The following is a 25,069-nucleotide window of genomic DNA, read 5'->3' as shown; positions in this document are numbered from 1 at the left end:
TACTCTACATCTACTTCTGCTACTCTGGTGCCAAGCAAGAGCTGGTGACGAAAAACTGCCTGAATGTAACACATCTCCTTCTCTGGATTTGACTGACAAACAAAGTAAATGAACACAACACATCTACTGATCTGGACTTGACAGCTTTTCTTTCAGCTGGAACACACAAACACACACAAGAACAGGCACTAACAGGCACTAACAGGCACGCACGCACACACACACACACACACACACACACACACACACACACACACACACACACACACACACACACACACACACACACACACACACACACACACACACACACACACACACACACACACACACACTCCTTGTCCCACCTTGCTCTCAGCTGAAGCCTCCTCCTTCCGCTGTAGAAGTGGATCCACAAACTGTCGAGCAGGAGCTGGCACACCCTCTGGAGGTGTGGACACAGATCCTACACATACACACACACACACGCACGCACACGCGCACACACACACACACACACACACACACACACACACACACACACACACACACACACACACACACACATACATACACAAGTACATATGTGCACACAAACACACCACTGTGTGAGAGCTCATGTGAGGGGGGCTGTTTTTGTGCCTTAGAGTACCCTAGTTCTAGCCTTTGTAGACGGAAAAGGATTAAAACTTTGTCTTCGACACAGCCACTGCGAGCCAAGAAACAAGACAAGGTGTGCAAACAAAGTATTGCATGGTTCTTACGCAGATGGTTACATCGGCGTGTGAGGAAAGTAAAGGTACGCAATACTGTTTGATGATCTCATGAATTGAGTGGCACGTTTGGGACTCTCGCTTCACCATGAAGCATCAGTGTTGCAGAACTTCATTTCCCTGTTTGGTCCAGCACATACGCTACTGAAGCATTCTCTGACTTTGTGCATTACACCGTGAATCATAACAAAGTTTTGACCTAATCTCAATAAAAAGGAAACTCACACCAGAAACAACAGCATCAGTTGAGCTCAGCCACGAGAGACTTTGTTTGGACATTTGCACGGCGGCTCGCAGATTTGTAACGTGGATTATTGAAATTGAAGACTTTATTTATTCTATGTGGATACAGTTTTCATATGTTATAATTACGGACAGTGCAAAGAACTTATTTTTATGACATTCAGACATTTTTTGAAAGAATAGGGTATATAATCGAAAGAGAGCGCGTCCAGTGCTTCACTGCTTGCGTAACAAGCTTCCATTGTTTTTTTTAAACGTTTTTGCTAGAACAGCATACCTGTCAGCTACAAAAAACGGCAAAGCTCCCTGATTTTAAGCCAAAAATCTGAAAAATTTCAACAGGCCAAATCCTGACAGTCAACGGGACGGCAGTGACAGGTCAGACAGTACACCATCTTTCCATTTAACACGGATAGTCTGCGCGCGAGGCCAAAATCCCCACATAGAGCACGTTTTAAAAGGGGCGTGTACAGCGTAAAAATGAAATATGACTTTCTCCTCCTTGTTGTTTTGTCGCTCAAGTTGTCTGGGGCTGATGCAAAACTTCATGCTCTAAATTAAACACACGCCAACCCGCCAAATGCGGGTGAAATTACATCTTGGCTGGTAGAAAATATCATCCACTAGCCAAATTGGCTGGTAGCGCGTGCCTGACTGAACGTTAAGCTGGGCATACACTGTGCGACTTTTGCCCCGATTTGGCACTCGCACGACTCTTTGGGAGACGGGACGATTTCTTGCAGGTCAATCGTGAGTCTCGCATCGTGCAGTGTACATGGGGTAACGATTTCGCCTCACGATCATGCAATCGCAGGGTCGCAAGAAAATCAAAACTGTTTGAAATCCTGGTTGTGCAGCGTGACCAAATCGCACAGTTAAAGCAGTGCTACGACCCGATTTGACACAACACATTCACAAGTTAATAGGGCAGTGCGATTCGCTCTTGATCGCGTCCTCATCTCCACCTCATGTGCTCATGTTCCCTCCTCTGCAGCCCCGGGAAACATGCATGTCGTGTCGCACAGTCGGACCATTCTGCTCGCATCAGGCCGTTGGCTCGTATAGTGTGAGGAGGTGAGTCGTGAGATATGAACTTTTAAATCGCGAAATTTCCTCGTGCAGTGTGAGCATGAGCTCAATACCCACGACTGAAAATGTTGCACAGTGTATGCCCGGCTTAAGAGAACAAAAAGCACAGAAAACACATATATGATTGGCCTTTGAAAATTATGATATTGATAGGCACTATGGAATTAGACCAATTATGTTGCGACCCTTAGCTTATACACCGATCCGAGAAGCGATTTTTGGGCACTGCCATCTTGTGCTGCCGGCATTGCTGGAGTGCCGTTCTTGTTATGCCATCTATGAATAGTTGCTGTGCGCTAATAAATTCTGGTGACTGAGACCATCGAACTGACAGGCTGAATAAAGTTTCATGGATTGACGATGTCAGACAGTGGCCACCGGTGATTGATGAAGCTACTGTATATCATGAACTGACATAATTTATAAATTAATGAAGCATTTAAGTAGGACATGTAGGCGAAACACAGGCTATACTGAATAGACCTATGGGCGGGCTAACTGGCATTTCACCAAAACAAGTTCGCTAAATAAATTATGGTTTCACTTACAAAGTTCAAAAAAGCCTTGTTCTCTTTCAGTCACTCGTTCGAGTGTCCTCTCCTACGGGGGGTTTTATCGTTGAAGTACAATTCCCAAAGTAATTTTGCCATCCCTGTCAAAGGGGAAAAAGGCAGCCCTTTTTTTCACGCTGTCCTCCAGGATTGTAAAAGGCGGCGCACACCTGTGCACATCCTGTCTTTCCATCCTTCGCTTTTACAATTCATCACCGAGTTATTTTACCTCCCGTAACTCAGTTTAACTGTCCGACTAGAACCTTGCCTGGGAGGCAGGTTAAGGGCGCTGAATTACTAAAGTAAACTTCGGCATTAAACTTTTGGACTCTCGTCAAAAGCAGCGTAGAAGGGTAAGCTTTTGAAGACTGGACTGAAGACCAGCGTTCGTCTACACTAGTCAACCATCTTACCCTGGGGAGCTAAGGAGGAGCTTAGCGTGACTGGAATAAGAGTGGCCTAGTCAATGGCGGTCACTCTACTTCCAGTTATTTCCTCGGATCAGTGTATACTGTAGTTCACATCTCATAAACATTTATCAACTAGGTTGACATACTCAAAGTTTATATACAGCATGTCTGTGGATTTTATAATCTCTCCTAAAAAAAAACACCTGTATTATTTAAAGGACAAGTGCACTATTTTGAACCTTTTCTGAATTGTCTGCAATAAAGCAGAGTGGTTTTTAACCATTTTCTATGTTTACTGCTGTGTCTGTTATTTGGCTAATTTGGATTTTGTCTCAACTAGCTTTAAATGTAATTGTCGTCTATGGGCATGTCAAAATCTGTTCTTAAAACTAGCTTAGGTAATGACCCTAAACAGATAAAGTGTTGTGATCAGAGGACAGATTTTTAGGCCTGCCACAACTATTCCCTATTATATGACATAAAAGTTCATAAAGGTTGGAGCAGGCTTCACCCAACAAGTTTTTCTTCTTTTGAGAGTGCTGACCAAAATATTGAAAAACTAAAAAATGAGAAACCGCACCATTTTTATTCTTATTCATTTATTTATTAACGCGTTTCGGCGTTCTGCCTTCCTCAGTGTGCCTGTGTCTGTGTAATAATAAAGAACCTATGCATGGTGTGACCTTTTAAAATATTTCACCATTATATGACATATAAATGTTACATCGTATGTGTTCTGACACTGACTAGACCAACACAACAGGCAAGATTATTTTCTGCCAGTTAAGTCAATCTAATTTACTAGGATAATGTTAATGTCAATAGTATCAAAATCTATCAAAAAATGTATAAAGTGTCCAACTGAAACTAGCACCACCAGTCCTTTTCTCTTCATCTACAGCGCTAAGGGGACTCCATTTATTCTCAACTTCACAAATCCGAAGGTCTCCTAATAGAAGGGCTCCTAAAGCAGTGTTCACCCGACATAAAGTGGAAAAGAACCCGCCTGATTTTTCTCTCTCTCTCTCTCATACGATTCTCTGGTCAAGCCTTTTACAAGTTTCTGTTCCTGCATGTCAGCCATAACCACAACTGCTATATTGGTCAGAGCTGAGCTGCTGCGTCATACTCGGCAGCACTCAACAGCACGGTAAGTCTGTCATGCTATAGCACCTACAAAAACCACCATTCAAATATGTACAACATTAACTTTGGTAAAAACGTGTCTTCGAGTATACATGCCTTTCTAATGCACCTGTTCATTGTGTGGCTCTTTTTCTTCGTTCATCCTTCTCTTCTCTTCAACATATTATTTTTACGGTGATTTTTGTCACAGTGCACAATATGTTTCTTCTGTGTTTGTTCAAGGCAATAGCAGTGTCACATAATCATTTGTAAGGATGGCAGTGTCTCTTTACTGAAAGTGTCAAATGTCTCTGTATTGCATGAACATTGCATCCTGTTAGTATTGTAGCACAGTGGGTGAAGCTCTGGCTCGTGTAGGTAACTGGTGAAGTGAGGAGAAGGGTCAAGAAGCCTGTGCATTCCTGTGATGACAAGCTCATTTGGCTTTCTTGGTGTTTCATCAACCAATCACAAAAAGTCATCTTGTCTAGTGACTTTAGACTTGTTTTGCCCACTGCTCTAAAACTGTTCATGTAGGCTGTTTATGTCCCTGTGGGTATACCTAAAGGCACATTTAAATGAAGCGAGAAAGTCATCTGAGCAGGATAACTCCCACTAGTGGCTTCAGTGGCTGAGGACTGTGTTGCCAAAAGAAAATCAGCCAAAGTCGCTATGGGCTCGCTGAAAAGTCGTTAGATGACGTCATAATATTACGTATGACGTCACAGCGTCACACACAGATCTACAGAAAACGTGCCCACATGCCTTCGTCCAAAGTACAAATAGTCGGTACTTTTTGGAGATCAGAGATAATCTGCAGCCCTGCTTAACCGTGGGAAACGCTTCTAACGACGGTGCAGTCAGAATTATGTGGAAAAACAATGAATTTGTCACTGAAAATGTGTGTTTTAAAAAAGTCGCCAGATGCACCAAAATTCACTGGTGGCTGAGGACTGTGGTTTGAGCTGCAGGAGTGTCAATTGAAACTCTACATAGCATTAGAGTGATGTTTGCCACTGCCATCTAGAGAGCAATACTGTTTTAGCAGGTGATTCTAATCCCTTGACATAAGAATGACAACGCAATGTGAGAATTTGAAGCTATCGGAGTTTGTTTAGCTCAAATGAGTTTAAAGGTGGGGTTGCAGGTTAACCATTTTAAGAAAATGTACTATTATGACATCACGTTGGGGGTTCCGCAGGCTCATAGGAGTCTATGTAGAACCTTAGAATCCTGGGGGAGTTCCCCCAACGTGATGTCATACCTGCAACCCCACCTTTAATGTCAGTTGTGATTTGTTTGCAACAAGTGAACATTTTGATTCACCTTAATGATTTGTTCAATCTTATTGACGAGATTTTTCAGATTTTCCGACCTGTTGAGGATCAGCAGATGACCTCTGTGCCTACATATGTGTGATGAGTGATGGTTGTGTTGGTGGAGATGGCTTCTTGCCTTTTACGGGCTCATTTTATCCTTTTGTACGTAGCCCTGGGTAAGCATGTAATTTGTCTATAGGCTATGTATAAATACAGAATTATGTACTGTGCATGAAAACAATGACATCAAAGCATTCCATGTCAATTTCAGCACGTTTAATAGGCCTGCATCAAAGTCAGTGGACTGTAACACACACAAAAAAGTGCGTTTTCAGAAAAATAGAAAGTAACACATGACAATGGGGCTGGGTATCACCGTTTGAGGGGTAAATTGTCGATTTAACCAGGCGTTTCTTCAGTGGCACGACCGTGGAATGTACATGGATCTTGCCAAAATTCCGTGCCCCTGAACACAGAATTGTTTTCCGCGATGGACACACGGAAGTGCTCTATATTCCCACAGTTGTTTCCACAGTCTTGTGTTTTCTCAGATTTTTCTAATTTCAAATATTTTTTTCTCAAAAAAAAAATCTTACTGAAAGGTTAGGGTTAGGTATTGTTTTGGTCCGGGTACAGCTATTATTCTTTCATTTATTACATACATTTGATAGCCTATCAACCAACTGGAAAAGGTATTTCTCAAAACTATATATTTACTGACAGGTTAAGGTCAGGTATTGTTTTGGTCAGGGCACAACTTAAATTGCTATTTGCACACTGGATGGGGTACTCAAACGTGGGGCACAATTAATTTGTGATAAATGACAGTATATATAGAACATGACTTAAAGGGGGACTCACAAAAAGTCCTGGTCATGGCTCGTGCGTAAATCGCACAGTTAAAGCAGTGCTACGACCCGATTTGACACTTCACATGCACAAATGAATAGGGCTGTGCTATTCGCTGTTGAGCGCGACCTCATTTCCACCTCAGGTGCGCATGTTCCCTCCTCTGCTCCCTGGCTTGCATCCCACTGTCGGCTCGTATAGTGTGAGGAGTCGTGAGACGTGAGACGTGAACTTTTAAATAGTGAAATTCCATCGTGCCGTGTGAGCAGGAGCTTAATACCCATGAGTGAAAATATCGCACAGTGTATGCCCGGCAGATCTGTGGCTGCCGTCTGATGAACGTTAAAACGGCACCTACATTACCCATGAACATTAGGCCTACCGTCATGACGTAGCCCACACCCATTGGCTGGCCGTTAATCACAATAACGCAGCCTCACATCCATTGGCTGCGTGCTTGATGCCCGCGCTGGAACTAGTGTTGTTAAAGTATTTTCAATGAGCGTGGATTACTTAAGTTTTGTAGGTTTTGGACAGATAAAAAAGAATGTGGCAGTGGTTAATGCAAGGTTATGTGTCTGTGAATGCAAATAATAGTAGCATAACTGTAGTGACGGTGAAATGGAGTGGTGGTGGAGCGAAAACGGCGTGAGTGAAGGAATAGGACGCTGTCAGAAGTTGTCTGACATTTGCCAGATGCTCGCAACTACAAACGATGGAGTTGTCATTTCCTAATAATGACGCCCACGCCATCGCAAAGACCCTACACGAGTTTGACATGGATGTACGAGTAAGTAAAAAAAAATAAAAACTAGCGACGCAATGAAAGTAACAAAGTAAGCTGGCTCAAGTCTCCATGATGTTATTGGATGTCTAGTTCACATAGCGTAGCCAGCCTATAATTGTCATTCCAAGCGCATGGTAGTAGTAGAGTAAAGCAAGTCAGTGTTTACCGCAGGAATTCGATTAGGCGAGGTGGTGAGTCTTCAGACCCATGGTGGCGCAGGCAGGGATGGAGATAGTTTTGCAGCAGGGCGTGGGGAGGATGTAGATAGATAGATAGATAGATGGCAAGTACAGTTTGTACAGTCTTACTTCACATAGCCTAAATGCCACAATTGACTCACGGTTAACTAGCCACAATCACTATTAATTAAGTCGTTTTGTTTTTGTTTTTTGTTTTTAAAGAAAAAAAAACAAGGGGGTGTTAAATGATGAACATCCATGCCTAGTAAAGAAAACTGCCTTGAGTAACCATGTTATACATTTCATTTTTCAAGAATATACCATGACCACGGTGATATGAGGAAACCTGCATTCAATGACATTATATTTCGTGAGCTGAGAATTATAAGGTTCTATCTCCATTTTTGGTAAAATTGAGTTTTTTACATAATCTGACCCATTACATGCTTATTAATGCCTGTGTGGTGTTATTTTTGTGAAAAAAGTATTATTTTACATTGTTATTAATGAAATAAAAACGTTCTATATCACAAAACAGCTGGGATGTAAAAACTTTGATGCTCAATATCTCAGAACTACCCTAAACGGAGATAGAACCTTATAATTCTAAGCTCACGATTTGTCAAACTAAGGCTGGATTGTTTTATGCACTAATTGTAGCCTACCCATCATGTATTGTAGGCCCAGACACTATTACAACCTGTCTGTTAGACTACTCTGTTGTAGGCTATATTTACAGAAAACTTGTTTTCTTTTCATTTAGTCTACATATTAAAGTGTTTATGAAACGAAAACAAAGTAAAGGAATTTGACCATTTCCAGGACAGATTCTGAAAGTTCTAAGCCTTGTGAATAAAATGGGATATTGTCTGGGTGCTATTTTGTCCTAAAAGTCATGTTAAAACGTTCCCAAAAAGTGTTATGTTTACTTTTTTCGGTGACATGCAAATTTTATGCAAATGATATGCGTGACATAGAAGGGGTGAGTTCACCTCATTCCACCTTGTTCAGATCAATGGCGGCTAGTACCAAAACAAAGCGCAGTGTCAAGCAGTGTGTTGCTGGAGGGCCGAACGGTGCCAGCTGCAAAAATGGCTACTTGACAGAAGGAATATCTTTGCACAAGTTCCCTTCTGTGAAGAATGATGGAACTGTGGCCGACAAGGAGAAGGCTAAAACAAGCTAGGACTCTGTGGATCCAATATGTGGTTTTGAAGCAAGCTTCACCACAAATGTGGAGATCGTGGGCATGGTTGGACTGAAGGGAATGCTATTGCCTCAAGCAGTTCCAACAATTGACATCGCTGGCGTGCAGACTGAAACTGCCCCTCTAACTGCTCGGGCACGAAGACAGGTGAGTGCACTGCTTTGCTTTAGGCTACTCGTTTTACCTTGTCCATCTGCTTTGTATGTTGTTTTCAGGAAAGGGTAATGCACATTACATGCCAAACCGATGTGAATGCTCTCGGAATATGGACTTTTTGTTGATTGCCATTCAACTGGTCAATAAATTGGTTTTGGGAGGATATCCGCGCATCAGCGTGGTGCTCTCGGTCGAGGACAGCCAACTCACAGACTGGGCTACTGCTTAGCGAATAAACGGAGATGCACATAGTGTAGGCCTACTTTGAAGCGTTGATTGTTTGTTTTTAGTATTGTGGTGCACGTGTGGCTGACGTTTGGACACACCTCATCCTCAGAGTCAGGCTGAGGGACACGCGACGCCTGTGACTTTGAGCACAAAAAATAATAATAATGATAAACGCTAAAAATATGCTGAGGACTCAGGCTATCTAGGGTATTTTTCCAACAGCCTAATACCTCCGTTTTTTCTCTAGTTGATGATATTTTTGCATGTAGCCTATGCATTTCAATCACACTATATCGCACAATTGAATCAAAATGCCCCCCATTTGTCAACAAACACACACGCCATGTCATCTTTGGGTCATGGCAAAGCGCCCTTAGCAACCGTAACCATAAACAAAACGAACTGTCAGGCTATGTCAACAATCGTCACTTCGCCTGTCAGACATGTCACTTTCTGCAGATGTATCAGTGCCTCTGAAATAGATTTGTGCTGCTGTTTTTTTTTCTCATGAGGTTGGATGTGTGGTTTTTCGACACGCTGATGTTTGTATCAGAATTTTGGTTCCTTTATAAGATGTGGGTCCATCAAATGTGTGTTGTTTTCTCAGATCGCCATACTAGCAAACCAGGGACTCTCCTCTTTGATGTCACAGCCCAGCTCATTAGTCACACCAAATTTCACAGAATTCACACTTTGAGTTGCCATTTTCAAAAGTTCCTCTGGGATGATTGGGTTCAAAGTCTCATCGATGCTATCAGAAAAAACAAGTCTTTAATGGGACCGTTTGTTTTCGTTTCATAAACACTTTAATAACAATTCAATGTCTGTTTAGCTTTAGTTAAAAAGTGCCAATAACCGAACTTTGGGCGCTTGTTGTAATGAGCATGCCGGTGAAGATGCGTTTTTTGGGGGTGAGGGGGAGAGCGAGAGGGATGGGAGAGAAAGACAGAACAATGTGCTGGCAATGCTGTACGATGTGAAGCGTGTTCGTCGTGATTGTAATCAAACAAATGTGCGGGGAACTTTTCCCCTTTTCAATTAGACCTTGGCTACTAAGTAGTCCTGCTTTTACCAGCACAGCAACAATACATGGATACTAAAACTTCTACCAATTGCTTGCAGAATATCTAGCCTTCATTTCCAGTCAATTTTGAATAGAAAGGCTTGACGGGCTAACAACTACCTCAAAGTTCTTTCCTGTAAACAATCTCTGACTACCACTGTTAGCTTACTTGCTGTTTCCCCAAACTATGTTACTGGAAAAAAGTACAGGCCGTTTCAAATTCTGACAAGCATGAATGAGGGTTAACTATAAGCAGCTCACGTTTCTGGTGTTTTGGGCAGATAAGCATGTGACAGGTGGCAACATGCTGCACATGATGTTTGGGGCTGTTGCTTCCCTAAAATATTAGCCAGAAAAAGCACGGTTATCGTGTTGCGTTAATGTCGCTGACCTGCGTAGCCTAATGGCTTTGCAAAGATCATACTTTTAGAATATTTTCATTTACATTTTTGGCTGTCCTGGCATTGTGCCTGAGATGATAACTTTGTTATGGTCCCGTGACAACAGGGTAGCGGCGGTTTCGAGCGCTGCGCTCATTGAGTAGCCAGCCAACGCATGCAAAGCTTTCGTCCCCTCCTGAGTCCGACTCTGAGAGATGGGGCCGGGCAGGTCTCTACTAGGGAAGGGAAGATTCACTGATACGTATCGGAAAATCGATACGACCTGTACGGTACGGTTGCATCGATTTGCAAACGTCTGCATCGGTAAGAAACGCAAATAAAATCGAGATGCATCGTATCTTGACTGTCCGCATCGGTACAAACCGGATAATATCTCTTAAAACTTTTTAGAAACTGTCAATTTCAGGATTTGTTCTCGTGCGCAAAGCACATCACCTTGCTCTGATTCAGACCACCTTTCCTCGTGACCAAGCAAACATTTTCCTTTGAGTCAGAGCGGCGGGTAACCATCAATGTAGAGCACATTTGGTTGTTATATACAGCGAGTTTTCTGGTCATCCGGTGACTTTTTGAATGAAAGTTTCTAGCGACCATCTTCTGCGAGTCTGGGAGACGTGTGGAGAGAGTACTCGCTTCACTAGTTGATATGTAGGGTAGCTCTAGGCTACCGCGCGGCACAAACAACAAGAGAAAGTTGTCTGCCAACATGTTGCCGTTTCCGAATGACAGCGGCATAAACATACTGTAGTCAGCGCACGAGATTTTAAAAAAACATAACCGTGTTGGAAAACTTTACAGAGCCCGTGCATTCGTGTTAAGTCCATTGTTCGTGCAGTAAAAAAAAGAATAGAAGTGAAGTCGCTAAGTTGGCATCAGTGCTTAGAAGCCTGTTATATTTTGCTCTCGTACTGGACACACGCGGTCTGATTTGCAGCTGGTGCAGATTGTCCATGCAGTTTAAAGGCCAACTTCCAATAAAACACAGTTTTACTCACTCCTTTCGAAGATCGGACGGTCACCCCAAGTTAAACTCACTTGCAAGGCTCTCATAGCGGTGCGTCAACTCTCCTGGCTGTGTTTCCCGGTGTTTCCCAATTGACATAAATAATGCAGAGAAACGAGCGAATCACGAAAGCCTTCCTGTGTTGCGTCACGTCGAAAGAAGGCGTTGCTCACAAAGGTTTATATCGACCCATTTATCTAAAAACATGTCGAGTAATTTTTTTCTGCTTGTTTTCAAAACAAGCAACGTCTGGTGGCCCGAAACCTAGCTTAGCTTAGCTATCAGCTGGTTGCTACTCTCAGGTACACACACAGCACAAAGCTTCATACATACAGCCAGCTCACTCTGGTTGCTCCGTGCCTGCAGCTCGCCTAGGGGTCGCTGTCAAAAGAGCACAGCCCTGAATGGAGCCTGCATGCCTCCGTTGGTGCCCCTATAGTGCAGTACCACCCGGGGAAGTGGCGACTCTGTTTCCCATTACATTCTCTCCAAGAACTGGAGGACTGAGCCAATCAGAGACGCGTTTCCACGAGAGCAGGAGGAGTGAGCCAATCAGAGACGCATTTCCAAGACAAACACGGAACACCCTCTCGTTTCTCCACAAGCCACCTTGCCAGCTTGCAAAAACGTCTTGAAACAAAGCAACCAGAACGTTTTTTAAAACAGGACCAACGCGTAACACATTCAATAACAATGGAGAACACGGCAATATTAATGAAATAACGTTGAGAGGCCATCTTTAAAAAGTCCATTTGAAAAGTACATTATTCCAACACTTCGGTCCAGTACGCACGTTATTTCCCCCTTCTGATATTAACCCCATTCCCAACATCTACTAAATTGTTCTAATTTGAATCAATTGTAGTTGATAAGTTGTTCAGAGTTTACCTGTAGGCCTAAATGCAGTTATTACATGTCCAGGTCAATATTCCAACATGAGCAGAAGCTCTGTGGTTTTCCCATTTTTATTTTAAAAAGAGATATAGCCTATATATATATATACAACATATATCATTTATCATATATCATACATCATTGCTCTGAGCAGAGAAAAATAATATATATATATATATATATATATATATATATATATATATATACACGTATATATATTCTTTTTCTCTGCTCATAGCAATGTGCCCAAGCCAAAATGAGTTCTCACTGCTTTCTGCTCTTTCGGCCGCTGCTAAGGTTTTGGGGGCCTAGACATAACTGGTCAGGAGGCCCCCTCATAAGTAAATACTACTACTAATGCTACTACTAATAATAATAATGCTAATTCCTGTATTCACAATTACAGACAAATACACAATTAACTAACAAATATATGTTTTGAAATGTAATTCAATATTTTTTCATGATGTTTTTTAGTCAGTCTCAATTTAGGAGGCCACAATTTTCGGGGCAAAGTGGTTGAGGCTCTAAAAGCGCTCTGTTTACTCTGCTTATGCTTAACGGCAGCCTTGTGCACAGCCTGAAAGTGAAAGTGAAAGCCCATTGGGAAACTCCAACTCCCATTGTCATTGTGACACAGCACTCCACAGCACACAAGTGAACACTGCACACTGCACACAACGAAATTGCATTTATGCCTCACCCGTGCAAGGGGGCAGCCCTCAGTGGCGCCCCATGGGGAGCAGTGCGGTGGGACGGTACCATGCTCAGGGTACCTCAGTCATGGAGGAGGATGGGGGAGAGCACTGGTTGATTACTCCCCCCACCAACCTGGCGGGTCGGGAGTCGAACCGGCGACCTCTGGGATGCAAGTCTGACGCCCTAACCGCTCACCCATGACTGCCTGTAGCCCCTTAACCCATTAAGACACAGTGTTATAAAAGACACAGTGTTATAAATTTGCTGTTACCAGAAAGGTAATGACCCAGTCGTAGTGCATTACTAAAGGCCCTGTGTCATGTCATAGTATTGTAGTACTATGGTAGTTAACTTTCAATGGCTATTACAGCGTGCCACTGGAGGTATGGCGTGCATTAAGGGGCTACTGCGCGCCGTACCTCCAGTGGCACGCTGTAATAGTCATTGAAATGTACCTACCATAGCTCTACAATACTATGACACAACACAGGCCCTTTAGTAATGCACCACGACTTGGTCATTACCATACTGGTAACAACAAATGTATAAAGCCGCATCTTAAGGGGTTAATATCAATTTAATATTTTAATCTGTTCTGTATCGCATCGTATCGTACCGAATCGTACTGCATCGCATAGCATTATAATTGCATCGCGCCATATCGAACTGCATCGCAGTAGGTAGGAGAATTGTATCGTATCACTGGAAATTTCATGAATCGTGAATGTATCTTATCGTTGCCATGTGTATCAAGATGCGCATCGTATCGCTTTGATGATGAAGATTCCCATCCCTAATCTCTACCAAGCGTCGTCTGTTATCGTGCATGCTGGGAGTTGTAGTTTAGCTATTGCTGTAAGCAGTGCTCGGCCAATTTATGGAAAATAATAAGACGCATTTTTTTCTTTTTTTTAGATGCGTCCCACGCATCTCTATAAGAGGCTTTGGTGTCCGTCCGTCCGTCCGTCCGTCCGTCCGCCCTCCCGTGATGGGTTTCTGAATTGTGATTCCCTCTTGTGATTCCCTCTTGTGTCCACAAGGTGGCAGTCGCTCAGTTTTGGCCTGGAGCTCATGCGTGCAAACCAAAAGCTCTTTGCCAGTGAGAAGAACATGGCGGCACTTCCTGTTGATTTTCACATGAAAGTTTTGCTTAATTTAAAGTCCCTAAGCGACTATAAATGTTGTGGCTTCCATATATTGATGTAAAAGTGCCCCACAAAGTAATGAAGCACAACAAAGTTACTCCACATTACCATTTGACCACTCGTTTTTCTATGCTAACAGGGTAGCCAATGTAGCATTGTAAATGATCCAGGGAGAAAGGGGGAAATGTTGTGATTTCAGTCCGCCTGAGGCAACGATTTTCATGGGGAAGATGACCTGCATCTCGGTGGCATTGAACCACGCCCCCGTGCCTTATTTGGCTCGCTCAGCACGTGCGTCCTCAGTCCAATCGCAATGCTTTATTTTCCCCAGACGTTTAATCGCATTTAAGTGAAAGTGCCATGTATACACATCGCAAAATAACTCTTAATCCGATCTATTTAAATCGCATTTATTAAATCGGACTTAAAAACATCATGTACACGTAGCCAATGTCTCATTGATTAGTTTATGGAACTTACGGTTTGTCTGTTACGGTCCACGAAGACAATATCCACGTGAAAACGCAAACGCCTGCAAACCACTGTTTTGACAGAAATACAGTTCACCTGTCGCCTACTCTGTTTTCTTCCCAAAGCGGCATTTAAAAGTATTCCATGAAATCCAACATCAACGTCACTTCAAATAGGTGACAGCATCATGCACACACATGAAATAACACTTCAGTGAGGGGGGGACATCACTGCTCTCATATTAAAGTGAAAAGAGAATTTCACATTTTAGTTTATTTAATGTAGGCCTATGCAAAATTGCAAATAGCCTATTCATTGAAATGTTTCATTGTAATTCATTGTAATGTTTGCCTGTTTTTTATGTTTGTAATTATTTATTTTTTTAAATAAAAAATCGTGATTAAAAAAAAAAATAGCCTAACAAAAATAGAGATTTTATGTTAAAAAAAATGTGATATGGGATGGACCGATGGCCCCCCTAAGCTAAATTCGCCTTAGGTCCCCACATTGCTAAATGTAGTGTAAGGGATTATTTTGAAAAGACAGTAACATGTAATCAGCAATGCATTGCAGTTTTTCAGTAAATTGCCCAACACTGTTGAAATCCTATGGTACTTTTTCAAATCCAGGCTTATACAGTACATGGTAGGCTTATTGATAAATTGCCTTGACAGGTTATGAGGAGGCCAAGGGGGCGTTTGGGCAAAAAAGGTTCAGAACGGGCATAGACGGACGCATCTGTTGTCCGCCTGTCGGACTTGTTGAACATTGGCGAGGCAGTGTCGTGTCCTTGGCAAGGCGACCGCCTCGCCAAGAAAGCGCTGCGGGAAACACTACAAGTATTAATCCTGGAGGAACTTAAAGGTGTAACGTTTTGGACTCTCACTCCATCATGAAGCATCGAACAGTGTTGCAGACCTTTATTTTCCTTTAGTCTTATGTTTGGTCCAGCACCTGTTCTACTGATGTGCACGCATTCTCTGACTTTTTGGATTACACCGGGAATCATAACAAAGTTTCGACTTCATCTCAGTAAAAAAGAAACTCACATCAGCATCAGCAGCATCAAGTGAGCTCAGTCACTTTTGGCCGCGAGAGACTTTGTTTGGAGCTGTTTTGGAAGGCCTACATTTGCGCCACGGCTCGCAGATTTGTAATGTACATTATCGAAACTGAAGACTTGATTTCTTCTATGTGTATACTTTATTCATTTGGTATAATTACGGACAGATTAGAACTGATTTTCGTGACATTCTGAAATTTTTTGGATGGACTATAATCAAAATAGTGTGAGCCCCATGCTTCACTGCGTGCGTAACAAACTTCCATTGATTAACACATTGACTCCCAAGTCACCATGTGTTGGCTCCCAAAACGTAAAATTAGGTGGGGGGGGGGGGTTATGGATTCTGAATCTACTCATTCTAATGCACATTCATGAAAACACCTACAAAGTCAAAGCTCCTACAAAGTCAGGATCTTTTAAAAGAAAACATGGTTTTAAAAAAGGGCTTTTTGGGTGGGCGACCATGGTTAAAATAAAACATAGTTTGGGGGTAACCATGGTTTATGGTAAAGAGTATACTATGGTTATACCATAAGTTAAACCATAGTCACAAACCATGGTTGTCATGGTTACACTAAAGACAATGGTTAACTATAATCCCTGGTAAATCTATGGTAAAACCATGATTAGTTTTCATAGTACAACCATGGTTAATCTCTGTAAGGGCTACTACTATGACAGCTACTGCACTAGAACTATGGTTGGTTGATAGTACTTGGAATCACCATGAAATGTAGTAGTAAAACCATGGTTACCGCATTACAACCATGGTCGATTTTCGTAAGGGTAGAGTAATCATGACATACCATGGCAGAAACATGATAATCATAGTAATACCATAATAAACCATGGTCCATTTTCGTAAGGGATGCTACAATGTTTCACGTGAGATCATACGTCATCAATGTGAATGTCATCAAGTAAAGTTCTTATGGATGCATTTATAATGCACTGTAGAATGCACATCTATAATGCATCATAATGTACTGTAAGCCCCATCAGGCAGCCTGTAGTTTATAAACAGTCACAAACACTCATAACACCCTTGGATTTATAAAGCATTATAAGCTAGATTCATGGTTAGTCATTACTGTTATCATACAGCGTCATGAAACATCATGGATGTAGTCATTATGCGTTATAAGTAATTACATAGCGCATTATAATTTGTTATAAATGCACTTATAGTGCGCTATAGATATGGGCTTTAAGTAAAAGTGCTACCGAAGCTTTTGCTAGAACAGCATATCTGTCAACTGTGAGCTACAAAGAAAAACGCAAAATTCCCTGATTTTAAGCCAAAACTCCAGAGGCCAAAACAGTAGGCTACAGCATGTTTTTCCATTTAACACTGATAGTCCGCACACGAGTCCAAAATCCCCCTACAGTGCATGATTTAAAAGGAGGGTGTACCACATAAAAATTAAATTAGAGTTTCTCCTTGTTTTGTCGCATGGCAAAAGAGATTCCTATACAGTATATGCACATTCCTACTGCCGCAACTACAAAACATTTATACACGTACGTTTTTATATCTTAGGAGATACATTTCCCACACACACAAATATTCACCATTACAAGTTTTCACCCACACAAACAAACAAAATATTTGTACAGATTTACAAAATTAACCTACAGATACAAGATGTATTTCCATAAACACATTCTATCAGTCTTAAAATTATTAATTATTATTATATGGTGTGACGTCATCGGTCGAATGCTCCATTCATTTCAAAGGGGCTCCCCAACGTTTGCACGTCTGTTATTTTTCGATAACGAACGGGTTGGTCTATAACAGACCGCTGTCAATGGCAACAAGACTTTTCACTGCTAAAGCGACTTTTCAACAAGACTCTAATCAGCTGCGGTGATGGACAACACCTGTTGTCCTGGCTACCTAGCTGTTTCCTAGTGGTGTTCCACAACGGCACTGTTTTGTTTTGCGCAGCAACAATCTTTTGACATGAAAAATTATAATAAACTTAACGAAATGTCCCCGCCATGTGTGAATCATTTAAGTATATCCATATAATAAGCGGGTTAACGTTCGGCGAGTCGGTCGCTTTGTGGAATAGCAGCACTTCAGAGAGAACTCCGCTCCGCGTCGGGGTCTAAAGATTCTCTCTGTCGTGCTGCTATTCCACGGTAGCGACCTTCTTGACGAACGTTAACCCTTACTTAATTGGCCCTCCTTTGATATCTTTAAAGGGTGTCTTGTCTAGTTGTCAGTGTGTGTGTGTGTGTGTGTGTGTGTGTGTGTGTGTGTGTGTGTGTGTGTGTGTGTGTGTGTGTGTGTGTGTGTGTGTGTGTGTGTGTGTGTGTGTGTGTGTGTGTGTGTGTGTGTGTGTGTGTGTGTGTGTGTTGGTTATAAGCACCCGTCCACCTGCCAATAACGGGTAAATTTCAGTGGTGACTTTAAATTTTTTCAGCCCACCAGTCACTTTGACGGGTGAAAACTTTCACCTCCACTTGAGCTATGAATAGCCTGAATGTCCAATGAGATTTGCCATTCTTCACCCTAAAATGGATTAGAATGCAGGATTGTATCAAAAAACTCAAAAACTTCTGGGGGAAGGCACCCACACCCCCAACCACGGAGTACGTCCTCCTTTCTGGTGTTAAGGACATGGTCAACCGAACGCGAACATATACAGTAAATATATAATCATAATAATAATTCCAATAATAATACTTTTAATAATAATAATAATTAACTGATTTTGACTACTATTGTTATTATTATATGATTTGACTGGTAAAAACGGCGAGTGACTGGATGCCACCGTGACTGGTGGGGGAAAAAAAACTTAACACAGTGTGTGTGTGCGTGTGTGCGTGCCTGTGCGTGCGTGTGTGTGCGTATGTGTGTTACCTTGCTGTTCCAGGGAGCGAGATTGCAGCAGTTCCTTGGCTTTGGCAGACTGGGAGAGCACTGTGGCCAACAGCTAAACACACACACACAAACACACACACACACACACACACACACACACACACACACACACACACACACACACACCATCAGGAGAGTGCTGTAAACAAACTCTAAACACACACACACGCACACCTGACACTTCAGCTTCAAACTACGAATGTAAGCCATCCATATGTGTCTATGTAGTCTTCTGTATTGTACAGCTTTCCCTTACAAAAATGGATCATGGTTCTACCATGGTATGTCACGATTACTCTAAGTACTCTGAACCTACCATAATTATACTATGGCTTACTATGGCATTACTGTGATTTTTATGTTGTAACATGGTTTTTCCATGCAGAGCCGGCGGGCCCAAAACGCTCACTACGCTAACAGCGTAGGGCCTCGCGTTGCCCATGACGTCACTTACGTTGAGGTAAAAAAAAAATATATAGGCTAATTTAAAAAACGACGAACTTATTATTGATTCCGTCACATAACTAGGGCTACGTGATTCGCCCCTTCTTCTGTGGTTAATTTCGGATGGAACAGGAGTGAGAATCTTGAGTGAGAATTTCACTACAACGCCGAGTTCCTGTCCATGTCTTCGATAGTGCGCATTACAAGCGTTCCTGTTTGCGTTACCGCGGAAATGTAAGTCCGCCTGTGTAATCGAATCAACAGGGAAGAGTGAAGGAAATTATGTCTTGCTGTCAATGCCTTACTGCTGTTTGTGAAAGTTGTAGGCCTAGTAGCTGCCTAGTTGAGAAACATCAGCTGACTTCTAGCCGACGAAACGTGCAATCGAATCAACGGAGGAGAGTATGAGATAGGAAGGGGTGCCGTGTGTGTGCGTGTGCTTGCGCCCTCCCGGAGGAGAGGAGAGGAAAGGGACGGGTCGCGCGTCTGTGTGTTTGGATGTGTGCGCGACTGAAAGCTGCGATTATGATCTGTCTATCTCCCGAAAATGTTATTGAATCATTTTGTCAGTAGCCTAGTCCATCATCAAGTCGGCTTTTCTAATGAGCTCGCCAAAACAATGAAAGTCGTGTGTGGGTATCGTGCACCAGCCCCGCTTGCAGAGGGAGATGGAGAGTGATCAACAAACTTTTAACAGCGAATTAACAGCAATAAATGCTAAACTCCGCTTGGAACGTTAACTTTGTGAGGAGAAATGCAACCTGTTCATTTTACTCCTCCTGGCCAAGGAAGACTTTGGCGAGGGCGCGCAGTGTAGGCTATTCACTTGCTCACCTACGTTCACATTACCACCACGTCTTGCATGTGCAAGCCTTATGTCTTAAGATGTGCAAGCCTAGCCTCCAATATCTAATTTAGGTTACTCTTTGGCAACACCTGTGCTAAAGGAAATGTATTTTGTTGGCATCCAGTCTAGTTTGTGTCATTTCTAAATTAATGGGAACTTTTATGGTTAGACCATGTTTTTTTTCAAATTCTTTAGATTACTAATAAGGACTTGTATGCCACATTGTGAGACTCCCATGGTACCAATGCATTTTTTATGTTTAACCTTTGTGGGTAATAATTTCATATAATATTAATAATGTCATTCATGTAGGCCTATATCCACGTGTGAGTCAGTTTATCAGGCCGGAAGTGTAATCTGGCCCTAGGGTCTGTGGTAGTATGTAGTGCCTATGGCTGCCCAAATATATACTCACTGGAAAAAATGAGGGATTGTTTTTTTTATATATAGTTAGGGGGGCCCCTTGGCATATTTTTGCTTAGGGCCCCACAGAGGTCAGAACCGGCTCTGTTTCCATGGTATGTCATGACTACTCTACCTTTACGAAAAACGACCATGGTTGTAATGCAGTAACCATGGTTTTACTAGCACATTTCATTGTAAGTACAGTTGCGTGAGAAACAGAATCCTCACACGGACCGCACCAGTAATGTAGGTTCAGCTGCGGTTATGTAATTGAAGTTAAGTTAATGTAGGGGAAGCTGCGTGTGGATTTACTCCTCATGCGGCTATACCAGGAATTGAAGGCAAAAATTCCGTTTGGGAATTTAATTAATTATGAATTAATTAATATTAATAAGCAAATTAATTAAAATGTAATTAAAGGACCGTCTCATAAAATCCTTATGATTATCAATCACAATATTCAACAGTAAATTGCTAAACACAGAATTAATACTAAGTTTTGTACTGGGGTTACTCAGCAGGGCACAGTGAACAGTAAGGCCTATTCTCTGTGATCAGCTGGGGTACACAAGCACAAAAGTAGATCTGAAGGCAAAGTTCTATAGTAGGTTGGTTGGTTGTACAAAGCAACAAGGACAACAAAATGCAATCAAATGAATAACTTAGTTAACTACTAAGTAATCTAATTAAATGCATTACATTCAAAATCGGTTAAATGGAATAATAACAATTATAAGGCACAATAGTATAAAGCAAGACAGAAAATAAAAGAGGGGAAAAGAAAGAAGAGGGGGACAGGCTTTCAGCCTGTGTGTGTGTGTATGTGCGTGTGTGTGTGTGTGTGTGTGTGTGTAGCAGAGGTCTGGTTGCTAGGCTACCACGACTAAGCTAGCATTAGCTACAGAAATCATAGACAATGGAAAGGCTACTGATAAGTAGCCGCTTAGCAAAGGCCTAATGTTGTCTTGGCAGGGCCCAAAGGGTCCACAACAATGTGAAGAGAAAATCCGAAGTGCTCAGGGAATTGTTCAGAATTGTTCAGAAAAAATCTTGAAGGTGCTCTTTGGTGTTGGGGAAAAAACAATATCTTGTCAAAAAAGGGAGTCCAAGGCACTCTTCTTGTGGAAAAATATTAAAAAGCCTTTATTGAAACATGGCTAATAAGTTTAAAAACATGGGAGCAGAGACCCATGCGTTTCTGCGCAAGCCTTCTCCGGGGTACTGCTCAAACAGGAATTCCTAATGATATACACCTGCCCAGCACAGGTAGGAAGTCACATGAACCATTTCCCAGGTAAACATTACATGCAAGGGCCACTAGGTGGCCACGACAATGTCTGGGGTTTCTGTAATAAATGCACACAATTCCGAGTGGAATGGAGAGAGAAATGAAGGGGGAATGACAGAGTAGTCAGTGGGAGGAACTTGCGCTGATTACTATGTGCGTGCCTGTTGCTGGGCAACAATGGCGTCCGCTCGGCTAGGTTAACGTTAGCAGCAGAACAGTGAACAATAGCGATAGCTAGCAGCTATGTAGCAAGTAAACTGTGTGGTTTCAAGCGCTTCAAGTCCCGTAGTGGACGCGCAAATGTATCAAAAGGTTCTGGAATTAACGAAAACAAGTCCGAGTAGAACAGGGAGTGAAAGAAAATGAAATAAAAGAAATAGCAAGTGGGAGACGTTGCCGTCTACGCAGCCATTACGAGTTGTAAAACTACAGAAAGTGGGGTTTCAGCGTGCTTGTGTAAACGCTGCAAGCCCAACGTGGCTATGGCTAACTTGCAGAGAGCTCCGAGCAGAGTGGACTATTCAGAGAATGGTTTACTACAGATTATGCACTTAAAGTGTATAAAAGTGTACTGAAATGCTCTGAGGGTTCTGAGAATCTAGTATTTCGAAGAGGAGAGAGTGAAAGAACGAGAGAGAGAGAGGAGGAAAAGAGAGAAGGGAAAGAGAGATGGAACTCTAGTGGCTGTGTGTCTGTGTAAACAAATGGTTAGCGTCGCGTTGAGCTAACCTAGGGCCTGTTACGGCCTGTTACTACAAAAGGCGCAGCGCGTGTATTTCTGGACTAGTAAAACAGTCACGTTATGACGATCCTCTGAGAGTTCCAAACACTGATGGTTAATCAATACTTGAACTATTCCGTGCAAACGCCACAAGCGGGGTCGCTAGGCTTAGTAGCCAGTGATACAGAATGAGTTAGCAGAGGGTAACCTAAGCTAAGTAGAAGGATAGACAGAGAAGCAGGAGAAATGCAAATAAACATGTGCACATGAAAAATAACTCAAGTCATAGTTCAAAAACACATCTATCTCAGTACGTAAGCTATGCCCAGTGCCTACTGTGTGAGATGAAAAGGAAGACATCCAGTTTTCCAAAGGGCTCTGTGCGTCCGTCTGGAAGTGCAGTCCAAAGTTTCCCTCTTCCTCTCGAGGGTTTTTGGGGGTTGCAAAGGAGTCTTTGTTGCGGCTTGAGATTCGTCGGTTGAATCCCAAATGCGAGAAGTTGGTCCACGGAGGCGTGCATGGCTATTTCTCGCAGTGAGCTCGCCTTTAGCTGACAGTGTCCGGATAAAGTCTAGAGATATGTCCAGACAAGGTCTCAGACTTGAAGTGAGGAATTCTTTGCAAAGGTGTTTTAAGTTTACAGTGTGTGTAAGATGAACTAAGCAGTCTCTGTTTGTATTCGGCCGGATATCAAACAATAATTTGTCCATAGTTGTTGCGCAAGTCTCTCTATAGTGTCCTGTCCGTCCAGCAGCCAAGACCAGAGTGAGGGGCTGGGGCAAGACAATGGGGTTATCAAAGGTGATTGATACCCAGGTGATTGTGAGAAGGGCTTTGGTCACAGCGCCTCCTAAGGGAGGAGGACTGAGGACAACATGGACAGGGACCCTGGGCCAGCCATTTGGTGATCGGAGGGGAAGCAAGATAGTGTTCATCAGGGAAGCAACTCTTAAACTATTGATTATTGATGACCTTCGTCTCAATCATCATCAGTTTCAGTCACATGATTATCACAACTTTGTCAGGAGTTTCTCTGAGTAGAGAAGTGGCAGGAGCGGTACCTATATCTCGGTGATTCCAAGTACTATCAACCAACCATAGTTCTAGGACAGTAGCTGCCATAGTAGTAGCCCTGACAAAAATGAACCATGGTTGTACATGGCAGAACCATGATAGCAGCACTAGAGCAGTTTGACTTGAACAGTCTCGGCATCCTCATACTCGACCAGAAAGCGCACGGATCAACAAACATATGTTGTGTGCTCCAATCATGCTATCATCTAACTCATGTAACTTTTCAGTAAGGTTATAAGCAAAACATGTATCTGCTATCTGTTTCAGAACACCGAAATCCTACCCTGGAACAACTATCAGTCAAGTTAGGATTATGCTTTGACTAGCAGTTGATTGTCATCATTTTGTTAGGCTTAGCCAAAGATCTTTGAACCAGGCTGTAAGTAATGTGTGTGTGTGTGTGTGTGTGTGTGTGTGTGTGTGTGTGTGTGTGTGTGTGTGTGTGTGTGTGTGTGTGTGTGTGTGTGTGTGTGTGTGTGTGTGTGTGTGTGTGTGTGTGTGTGTGTGTGTGTGTATGCATACCTTGACTCCCTCTGCCTGTGCGTGCAGCCCTGGCACATTGAGTCCATGTGTGTTGGTGTTTGTGTGAGATGGGGACTCTGGCGTAGGGGGTGTGGCAGGAACAGGTGTTGTGGGTACCGTAGCAACAGAGGTCAGGTGGGCGTTGGCATTAGAACTCTGGCCACTAGAGGAGGAACGACCACTCAAGCTGCCAGTACTACCACCTATAGGAGACACACATACAAACACACACACACACACACACACACACACACACACACACACACACACACACACACACACACACACACACACACACACACACACACACACACACACACACACACACAAATTATATATATATATTAGTGTTGGAACTCAGGCCACTATAGGAGGAACGACAGCTTAGATTGCCAGTACTGCAACCTGGAGATAAACATACACAGAGATCATACACAGACACACACACACACACACACACACACTGCATGGAGCACATAAACAACTTCCAGAAATCTTGCCTGTGCCATAATTGCAAAACATTCCGTGTGATATGCATTTTGAAGATTGTCAAACTGAAACTGTCAAATATCTACTCTCGCTGAATGTTTAATTATGCGATCGCTCATTCGCGAACTCGCGGGTGTCGCGCTTGATGTTTTTTTTGGAAAACTGAATTCATTTTGAGTTGTAACTCCTCTAACTCTGAGAACAACTGTCAGGTTTAGGCCAAATCACCGTAGTGTTGTAAGCTCTAGATATCTAGTGGCCTCTCTCTGCTGTGGGTAGGCTACTTTGCTGTGCTTGCTGCGCACAGCTCCTTCCTCATTTAAAGGAGCCGCCGCTCTTTTTAACAGTCAGTGGCAGATTCTCTCTCTCTCTCTCTCTCTCTCTCTCTCTCTCTCTCTCTCTCTCTCTCTCTCTCTGATAAGAAATGCTGAATTTTTGAGGTCATTTTGTTTAAATAGCCTAAATGTTTGATAAATTTATCTGTAGGGCCTATTTGCCTCTACAACTTTACAACTTTAAATTTAAGTAGCCTATCTTATGACTGTAAATACTTCCTAACATATTCGACACACTTTACAAATATTGAAGTGATTTTTTTCATCACCAAGTATCAACATCATTTTTTTGAAGATGAGATGCATTTTGGAAAAAAAGAGACGAGCTGTGGTCTAATACAGCATCTGTCTTAAGAAACCCCCAAGGTTTTTTGTTGTCATTATTTCGCTAGCGTGCCTATTTTGAATGAG

At 42.5% G+C, this 25,069-nt stretch overlaps 1 protein-coding gene across 1 annotated transcript in view; it reads right to left on the bottom strand.

Annotated features, from left to right (window-relative positions):
* The window catches only part of LOC134458821 (caskin-1-like), a 97,208-nt gene that overhangs the window by 42,208 nt on the left and 29,931 nt on the right, over positions 1-25,069 (bottom strand). The window contains exons 6-8 of the mRNA XM_063211226.1: positions 23,835-24,037; positions 18,513-18,585; positions 348-445 (exon numbers count right to left, since the gene is read on the bottom strand). Coding sequence (XP_063067296.1) covers positions 348-445; positions 18,513-18,585; positions 23,835-24,037 — 374 coding nt within the window. The remainder of the gene's footprint in view (positions 1-347; positions 446-18,512; positions 18,586-23,834; positions 24,038-25,069) is intronic.

This window comes from Engraulis encrasicolus, chromosome 1 (genome assembly GCF_034702125.1).
Source record: "Engraulis encrasicolus isolate BLACKSEA-1 chromosome 1, IST_EnEncr_1.0, whole genome shotgun sequence".
In the NCBI taxonomy this organism is placed as follows: Eukaryota; Metazoa; Chordata; class Actinopteri; order Clupeiformes; family Engraulidae; genus Engraulis; species Engraulis encrasicolus.
This window is presented reverse-complemented; position numbering and strand designations above follow the sequence as displayed.